At 58.9% G+C, this 8,660-nt stretch overlaps 1 protein-coding gene across 4 annotated transcripts in view; it reads left to right on the forward strand.

The window, feature by feature from the left end:
• The window catches only part of BANP (BTG3 associated nuclear protein), a 73,137-nt gene extending 65,382 nt beyond the window's left edge, over positions 1-7,755 (forward strand). For 2 of the 4 annotated variants that reach the window (XM_069549698.1, XM_069549700.1), the window contains 2 exons: positions 5,758-5,997; positions 7,112-7,755. In XM_069549698.1, the coding sequence (XP_069405799.1) occupies positions 5,758-5,997; positions 7,112-7,183 (312 nt within the window). In that variant the 3' untranslated portion in view covers positions 7,184-7,755. The remainder of the gene's footprint in view (positions 1-5,757; positions 5,998-7,111) is intronic. The other 2 variants (XM_069549699.1, XM_069549701.1) reach the window with 1 other exon arrangement.
• The last annotated feature ends 905 nt before the right edge of the window (positions 7,756-8,660 follow it).

Consider the following 8,660-nt stretch of genomic DNA (forward strand, 5'->3'; position numbering starts at 1 on the left):
GCTTGCATGGACACACACATACCTGTGCTGACCAGCAAAGGCCCGCCCAGACTCTGAGGGTGGCTGTCTTGTGGTGAGTGGTATGGCTTTGAGTGGACGTGGACTCTGGAGCAGACACCTCTGACAGAGGCTTGACCTGTGGAGGGTGGCAGGAACTCCTAGCTGCACAGGCCTTCTAGACACGGCTCCGAGAGGCTGGGGAGCCACCCAGGGACACTGGCACAGCAGTCGGAGTTTGGCTGAAACAGAAAGGAAAGCGGGGGCTCCTTACAAGTCAGCGTTAAGGATGTGACTGCTTGGGGGGTCTTACATTTGGGGCACCGCTGTACTAGCATCTGAGTAGAGCTCCCCAGAGCTAGAGGGTAACCCCAGGTAGATGGGGACAGATGGGCAGGTGTTTGGCCAGGAGAGAAGCCAAAGAGCTAGAGAGAAAGGCTCAAACCCCTTTCTTCACGGAGGCTGGTGGAGAGAGCGTACCCTTTAGAGGGAGAGTTCTCTAGAGTCACCTGGTGTGCTGAGGTTCCCACTGTCTGATCTGTGTTCTCCTGCTTGACCCTTCCTAATGCTTCCGCCCTCCTGACTGGCTCTGGCCTAGTGGTGTGCCCGGCGGCCTCAAGGGGTCGCCCAGTGCCTTCAAAGCCTCTTGTGTTTGCTTGTTTTCTCTGGCTTGTGGTCCTGGGCCTGTGAGTTAGCCTGAGTCCCCACTTTCTCCCAGGCCAAGGGGTGCGCGGGGTAACAAACAAGGACACCTGTGCCCTGTGTCCAGGTTGCAGCTCTTGAACTGCGGCTCCAGGACCCCTACAGGCCCTGCTCCCCTGCAAGCCCACTGGCCTGGTGGTCTCAGCGGCGTGCAGGGCCTGTCTGCTCACAGCAAGCTGGATGACGGCCACAGTCGTGTGCGTGTCATCCTGACGCCAGCAGCAGGGCGGCGTCTGTGCTCAATGTGCAGACAGACACGTCGTTGGTAGTCGGCTGCACTCTCGTGTGAGCCTGCTATTTCCAGTGGCACCCCTGCCTCAACGCAGCCCCCAGTTCCCTGTGCAGGACGTGGGAAGGCCTGGGGCGTTTGTCTCCTGCCACCCATCTGGATTGGGCGGCTGTAGCCGGGTACCGTTGGGGAGGTGCAGATGTGTGTACCACGGGGCTGAAGGCTGGGAGCCCGACACCAGGGTGCTGGCAAGGGCCATCTTGCTGGTTATGTCTCCACGTGATTCCTCGATGTGTCTCACCTCCTCCTGGGGAGCGTTGAGCCCTCACGGGCCCCGTCCCATGGCCTCATCTAACCCGTCTCCACATGCTGGCATGGTGGATCATTGGGCTTCTGGGATCGAAGGACTCCAGAGCACCTGTCTGCCTCAGGAGGGATGTGGGACCCAGGACAGTGCTGCTCAGGGGCAGAACGGGGTGCAGGCCGCTTTGGCCCAGAGACTTGCTTGACTGTGTGTGTCAAATCAGACGTCAGACGTGGCCTCTGGTGGGCAGGCTCCTCCTGGGGGGCGGGGGCAGGTGACTGGGGGGTGTTGAGCAGACTCCTGAGGGGTTGGGCAGTCTTCTGGCAGGGTGGGGCAGGCTCCTGGGGCGCCACAGCCAGGGCGGAGCTGGACCGAGTGGCCATCGCTCAGTGGGTATTTGCTGGGTGCTCCCTGCTGACTTAAACTTGGTAGGAAGACTGCGCCACGTCTTTGAGAAGTTCTTTTTTGTCCCATCACAGTAAACCCAACAGTAATTTTCGTGGTTCTGCGCAGTGAGTTTTCCAAACTAAAGAAGGAAATGGTAGGAGCCGAGTACACAGTTGCAGAGCAGGGGAGCGAGGGAGGCCTGAGCTCTGCTTCCTGGGTGTCCGCATCCTCGGTGGGCATTTTAGCCATGAGGGTGACAGTGGGCACCCTCTCCCTTCCCCAGGGACAGGGTGGATCACTTACATGTGTAATTAAAGCCTGTCTTGTTTTCCTGCTCCATCTCACCCACTCCCTACCCACCCCACCTGCCCCTTCTAGAAGCCTGACTGAGGCCTGGCGCCCATGGGGAGGTGGCGGCTGTGGACTTGACTCTGGCTGAGTTGTTCCACCCTCTTCCCCCTCGACCCCCCACTTGACCAGACAGTCTTCAGTCTCATGGTTAAGAGTTGTTCCCAAGGACGCCGCCTCTGAAGTGGTGGGCTGGATACCACGTGTCTGCAGACTTGTGTTTTTGCTTTCTTGTGTTTTTCTAGGCTTTGTGTTCCTGCCCCCAGACTGTGTCTGCAGCTCAGGCTCCGATGCTGCAAGGAGGCATGGAGCAGAGGGCACAGGCTGCTTGTCCTGCCGCCTGCCCTGTGGTGTCAAGACCGGGTCCCCGGGGCATCTCCCGTCGCCCGGGCTATAAATCTGGTTTCTGCTGCTGGCCTGTCAGCTATGGAAGCGCCCGCTTGGCAGCTGGCTGTAGCATCTTTCCTAAAGCATTGGATCTATGGTCTGGAGCCCCGACTCCTCCTGTGAGGAACCTCCAGGCTGGGCCTCGTGCTGTGGGCCCCAGGAGCATGTAGGAAGTACTGTTTGCTCAGCTCTCTTCGGTTCTGTCTGTGTCTACTGGGGTTCCTTGGAGGTTGTGGTGGTGTCTGACCACCCTGGGCAGGAACTCAAAGTAGGATCCACGGTAGGGGCTTCGCGTTCTCATCCTCAGGTTTAGAGGCTTAGGAATCGTTACTTATTTTTGGCATTTGCTGTACGAACATTTGAAATAGATTTTGTGCTGCTGGGTCTCCTGGCCAGTTGTCAGTTTGGGGCATCTTCCTCTCGCCTCCTCGTCTTTCTGTCATGGGAGAAGCTGCTCTTTGAATTAACATCCAGATTTGGAGAAGTCCACTGGTTGAGTTGATTGCATTACCTTAACCAGAGGGGTTCAAGCAGAAACGCAGACACCGGTCGGCGACCTTGGCTCCTCTAGGCAGCCTCAGGTGTGGGGTCTGGGCCTATTTCTGGCCACACATCTAAGCTGAAAGCCTGTCTTCTGAGTGCTTGAGGGTTTTATGGTTGGTTTGTGTTTTGGGGTTGGGTGTGTGTCTGTCTGGGTGGGTTCTTGGTTGGGTTCAGAATTTTGTTTCTAAATATTACTGAAAAGTCCTTGGGTTCCTTGCATTTATTTTAGGTTTTGCACCAGTTTCGCATTATCTTCGTTGGGTATTAAACAGAGTTTCAGAATTGGCAGAATAGAGAGGAGAACCAGATGTGCGCACTCCAGAAAAGCAGTGCTGGTAGATCCAGGGATCCCTCGGTCGGCTGTTCCACATCCAAGCCCCATGCCATTTGTCTTTGGTCTGAAAGTAACGGGCTATGCTCCAGAAACACGCAGGAAGCTTGCAACCGAGGCCAGTCAGGTGGTGTGAGCCGCACCCGAGTCCACATAGATGTGTCTCCGCAGCCCCGGGGCTCCCACTCCAGTCCTGCGAGCCTGGCGTGCTGCTCCTGGCTGCTGTCCTGGGAGTTCGCTGCTGCCCAGTTAGATGTTCCTGAGGGCCCAGCCCCCACCCCTCCCCACCCTACAGCCTGCAAGCAGGAAGGAGTCACAGCTCGCTGTTGGGAGACGTGGGAGCCGGGCCAGGTGTGCTGGGCCCTCGCCATCCGGCAGGACCTCTGGCTGCGGGCTGGTCCCCTGCCAGAGCGAGGCCCCTGGCTGGTGTCCAGTGGGCTCATGGCCTTGGGTGCTGCGGGGACCCTGCTGCTTTGAGCTAAAGACTTGACGTCAGCAGGCGTCCTCGTCACCCATTAGGATCCAGGTCAGCACGTCCCGTCCCCGCTGGACCAAGTTTCAGGAGGCTGCACGGCCCAGCCCGCGGTGTCTGTGCAGTTGGCCTGTGAAGCATTTTGCTCTGTTTATCCTCCCAGGAGAAGCGCCCTGCTCCCGGTGCTGTGACTGTTGGTGGGGTATCCACCCCTACCCCTCCCTCCCGGAGAGGCCCGGGCTGCAGAACTCCCTGAGGCCCTTTGGGTTGTCTTTAGTGGGATTGTGCAGGCCCCATGCTGGGCTGGGTGCGCTTCCTGGCAGAGCTGTGGTATCCTAGCTTCCAGCTGGGGGCTCCTGCCAGAGCCTCAGGGCCAGTGGGGGTGGGGAGCATCGCAGAGCCAGCTTCCTGACCACTCCCCACAGCCTGCTCCTGTCCCAGACCTGTCCAGCTTTGAGAAGACATGTTCTTAAGTCAGGGGCGGGTGGCACAGCTGGGCTCCTCATGGGGCCATCCTCCCTGCGGGAGGCACTGTCGTCGCCCCTCTTTACCTGCAGGGGTGTGTGTCACGTGACCCCTAGAGCATGCCCACAACCGTAGATAGTACCTAACCCGTGCTGTGTTCTTCCTGTGCGTGCACACCTGTGTGACGTCTAATCTGTAAATCAGGTCCAGTGAGATAACCTCATGTGGCCAGCATTGCTGCTCTGGGGCTTCGGGGCCCTCATGAAGTAGGGGAAGCCTGTGACCCCTCGACAGTTGAGACACCACTGAGGGCTCACGAGGCGGGGGGTGGAGGCACAAAGTCAAAGGTCAGGATGGTGCAGGGTGTCCTCTCGCAGCCCAAAACAGCAAACCTTAGGACACGTTTATTTCTGGAATTTCCCCTTTAATATTTCTGAACTGCGGTTGATCGCGGGTAACTGAAACCTGGGATGAGAAGGCGGCTTGGTGGGCGGAGCAGCCCTGGAGGCTGGGACACTGGGCGTTTCCTGGTAGAGCATCGGAGGCCGGCCTGGTTGGTGCCTTTGCTCTAGGCTCGCTCGTCTTAGGTGAGAAGCAGGTCCTCCTTCTCAAGGAAGTCAGAGCCGCTATTCCGGAGGAGACGCTTGTCTCCATCGCTGGGCTCGCCCCCCAACCTGGGTAACAGACCCCTCCCTGAACTTTTTGGGGGTGGAGGATGGTGCCGAGAGTGGCTTTCTTGGAAGAGTCTGGAGGGCCCACAAGGTAAGGGTTCAGCTCATTCCTGAGTTGCTTATCAAGACCAAACCAGCGTGGGAATGTTCAAGGGCATGGTATTTGGAATGAATTCCCAGTTGAGAACATTTTACTATTTTTATTTTTATTTACCCTCTAGGCTGGTAATGGGCCTGCCTTCCTTATTATAAATGTTGCATGTTTAGATCCTGGGGTTTCTGACTTTGTAATTCTTAAGATTTAATCAGCTTTGCAGATCGTGTGAAAAGTCACTTTATTGGCAGTGCCAAGAGGAAGAGCTCTCTGTTAGAGTACCATAGATGCCTTTCGTTTGTAGGGGTGGCAGCTCGTCACCAGGACCAGAGTGCCATGATTTCATAAGTTTCATTAAAAGATAGTTTTTGACTTGACTTTAAATTCATCTATTAAGGGATCTTTCACCAGGACAACAACAACAAAACCAGGACAATGACGTAGCACCTAACGCGTGTGGTTGAGTCCAGGACCCACAGGGGGCAAGGTCAGGGCAGGAGACTTACAGGGGTGGCAGCCAGGGGGACCGGCTCACAGAGTATCCCTGCACAGGGCGAGTGCCAGCTGAGCGATGCCAGCGCGGTACGTCTGCACTGCCTGACTTGTGCCCACTCGGCAGCTTGTCGGTCCCCCACACCTCAGGCAGGTTGCTGTGGGATTTGGGGCCTGGCGATCGCATGTCGTTCTGCCCTAGCTCCTGCCAGGGTGACTCCAGACTGGGGGTCTAGAAGTCTCCAGGTTGCCAGGATGCGGCTGCACGTTTGAATCATTGTTCCGTCGTTCAGTCCTGTCCTCTGTGCTGACGTGCGTCTTCTCTGTGTCTCAAGGTGCTCCAGGGGGCCCAGCTGATAGCAGTGGCTTCTTCGGACCCGGCTGCCACAGGGGTGGACGGCTCGCCGCTCCAGGGCAGCGACATCCAGGTCCAGTACGTCCAGCTGGCGCCGGTGACCGACCACACCGCTGCGGCCCAGGTGGGTCCTCCCTTCGGGAAGTGCACAGGGCCCGGGGCTCCTGCAGGTGTGGACACGCTTGGGCCTTTCTACCTCGGACCTTCTTCCGTGAGGAAGGTAAGTGACCGTGAGAGGTGCCCGTGTGGACCTAGGTGCTCACTTGGGATTCTGTCTCTCGTAAGTGCCTGGAAGTGTGAAGGTGAGAAGTCGGTTCCTGGCCCAGGGACCAGCTTGAAACCAGTTCTTGAGATGCTCTCAGGCACATGTTTACCTATGAGTTTAGAGACCAAATCAAGTACACCTGAGGCCTTGCTGCTCCTCGTGTCGGGGCAGGGCCAGCCCAGGGTCTGAGGTTCTGCAGGCCCGCGTGTGGGTTTGTAACCCCCAGTGATGGTGCTTGGTCAGGAGACCATCATGACCTCCCCTGGGTCTGGGGGAGCCAGACCTGGACTCCCGTGTGGTGCCCAAACCCGTAGGACAGGCAGAATCATCGGGGTCTGTCAGGGTGTGGTCAGGCTCAGACTGCTGGGGCGGGGGTGACATGGGTATGCGCTCCTGAGCGTCCTCAAACCCAGCCCCTCTGGAGGAGCCCTCTGCTGAGCCCTCAGACTGGCGGGCAGACACCCTGACTCCCGCCACCCCCACTATCGGGAAACGCTATTATGTCCATGGGATGTTTGCACTGAGAGAGCAAAGTCTTGAGCCACAGTCGGAGGAGCAGCACCAGCCCCACTGGGGCCTCTGCCTCCCCTGCGTGGCCCCAGGAGCCACCCAGCTAAACTTCCTGCCAGGGGAGCCCACCTCCACTACCTTTGGCCAGTGGCTTAGGGAGTCCCCAAAACCGCCAGACCGTCTCTCTCTGGGGGCCCCATTCTTGGTGGCTGAGACGCATGGTCAGTGACTTACTCTAAGACTGTATTTTTCCCTTTGACTTATCGTAAACCTGTGAATATGCTGACGACTTGGAGGGTGCCCCCAGTGAGAAGCAGGGTGGGAATGGAACCCAGTGCTGGTGGCGGGGGAGGGTGCTGGGGCACTTGTGAGAGGGGTGAGTGGGTGGGCCGGTGGGGGTAAAGCGGAGGCCCTGCAGAGGGACCTTGGCGTCCCCGGGTCTGTCAGTGCCTGGGCCACCAGCCCAGGTGTGTGTTCTACTCTGTGCCTGAAAACCACACATGTCTGTGACCGGGCGTGGCCTGGGCCCTTTGATGGAAAGCCCTCTCCCCTCTTGCAGGCGGCTGACGCCCTGCAGCCCACCCTGCAGCCTGAGATGCAGCTGGAGCACGGGGCCATCCAGATCCAGTGAGGCTGCTGACCCGCCCAGACCCGAGCCACGCTGCCGCTGCGTGCTGACCCCTGCACGCTGGCCCCTGCCACCTACACCGTTCACACGCGCCCGCCCCTAGGCTTTGCAAGGGAGGGGCCTGCCCGCGTGCTGCTGAAGTGCATCCGAGCACCCGTCCATGGGGAGAGTGCCCTGGGAAACGAAGACAATGGTAGCCCCTGCCACCCCCGCCCGGAGACCCTGTTTCTTTTGATCTCCTGGAACGTCCAGGGAAGGAGCGGGAAGCACAGTGCGGTTGCGTCAAGTGCACGCTGGAAATCAAGAACTGCGATATTTTTCTCTGTTCAAACAGCTTTTTTTAATTTGCTATGGTGTTTATAACAAAAAAGAAAATCGAAAAAAAAAATGGAGTAGCAGAAACCTTTTGCTGTGTGATCTGTTCAGTGTAACAAGGATAGATGTTCACAGGAGACGACTGATGATTTTGACGGAGACGTTGCTTACCTACTTTTTTAGGGGGATGGATGCGCTCAGCGCTATAATTGTGCGTTTCTAATGGAGTACATGAAATAAATGTATTTATGACCACGGCAGCTGTCGCAGTCTTTCCTCCTGGGAGCTGCCTCCTCCCCAGCACCGCCCCCACACACTGGCGGCACGCCCCCCCACACCGCCCCCTCCACACACCGGCCGCAACCCCCAGCACCGCCCCGCACACTGCCCCCCCCAACCCCCAGCACCACCCCCCACACACCAGCGGCACACCAGCCCCCAGCACCGCCCCCCAGCACCGCCCCCCAGCACCACCCCCCACACACCGGCCCCCCCCAGCACCACCCCGACCCCCAGCACCACCCCCACACACACTGGTGCCCCCCGTTCCCCGCCCTGCACACCGGCCCCCCCCAGCGCCATACCCCATACACCGCCCCCCCGACCCCCGACCCCCCAGCACCATCCCCCCACACACCGGCATTCTGCTCCCCGACCCCCTCCACCCCTCAACCAAGCCAGCCTTGCTTCTTCCTCCTCTGGGCGCTCAGCATCACCCCAGGCCTGACATGGCCTCCTCCAGCCCCAGAATGTTCCATCTCTGGGGGGTCCTTGGAGGAAGTCGTGTCTGAAGGAGCCATGTTGTGTATAAACAGGAAAGAGAAGGGCAGGAAAGGAAAGGAGTTCCACACAGAAGCCCATGAGGGGGTTGGTGTTAACCATGGCCAGCGGGTCTGGCCTGCTCTGCCCCTGTCGTCTGTTAGCTGGCGAAGTCCCCACAGCAGCTGTGCTCACTGACTCGGAACATGGCCACGGCGCTGCTGCCGGGGAGCCTTCCTGGGTGTCCCCTCAGACCTGCCTTCTCCACCCAACCCCGTCCTGGGCTTGATGATGCCGAGGCTTGCCGTGGGCTGTGGGTGGTCCGGGGCGGCGCCCGCTGTGGCACAGCACCCCTGTCTTCCCCCTCCCCATCTGCCCTCCAGGGACGGGCACTCGGAGGCCAGGC

This window comes from Ovis canadensis, chromosome 14 (genome assembly GCF_042477335.2).
Source record: "Ovis canadensis isolate MfBH-ARS-UI-01 breed Bighorn chromosome 14, ARS-UI_OviCan_v2, whole genome shotgun sequence".
In the NCBI taxonomy this organism is placed as follows: domain Eukaryota; kingdom Metazoa; phylum Chordata; class Mammalia; order Artiodactyla; family Bovidae; genus Ovis; species Ovis canadensis.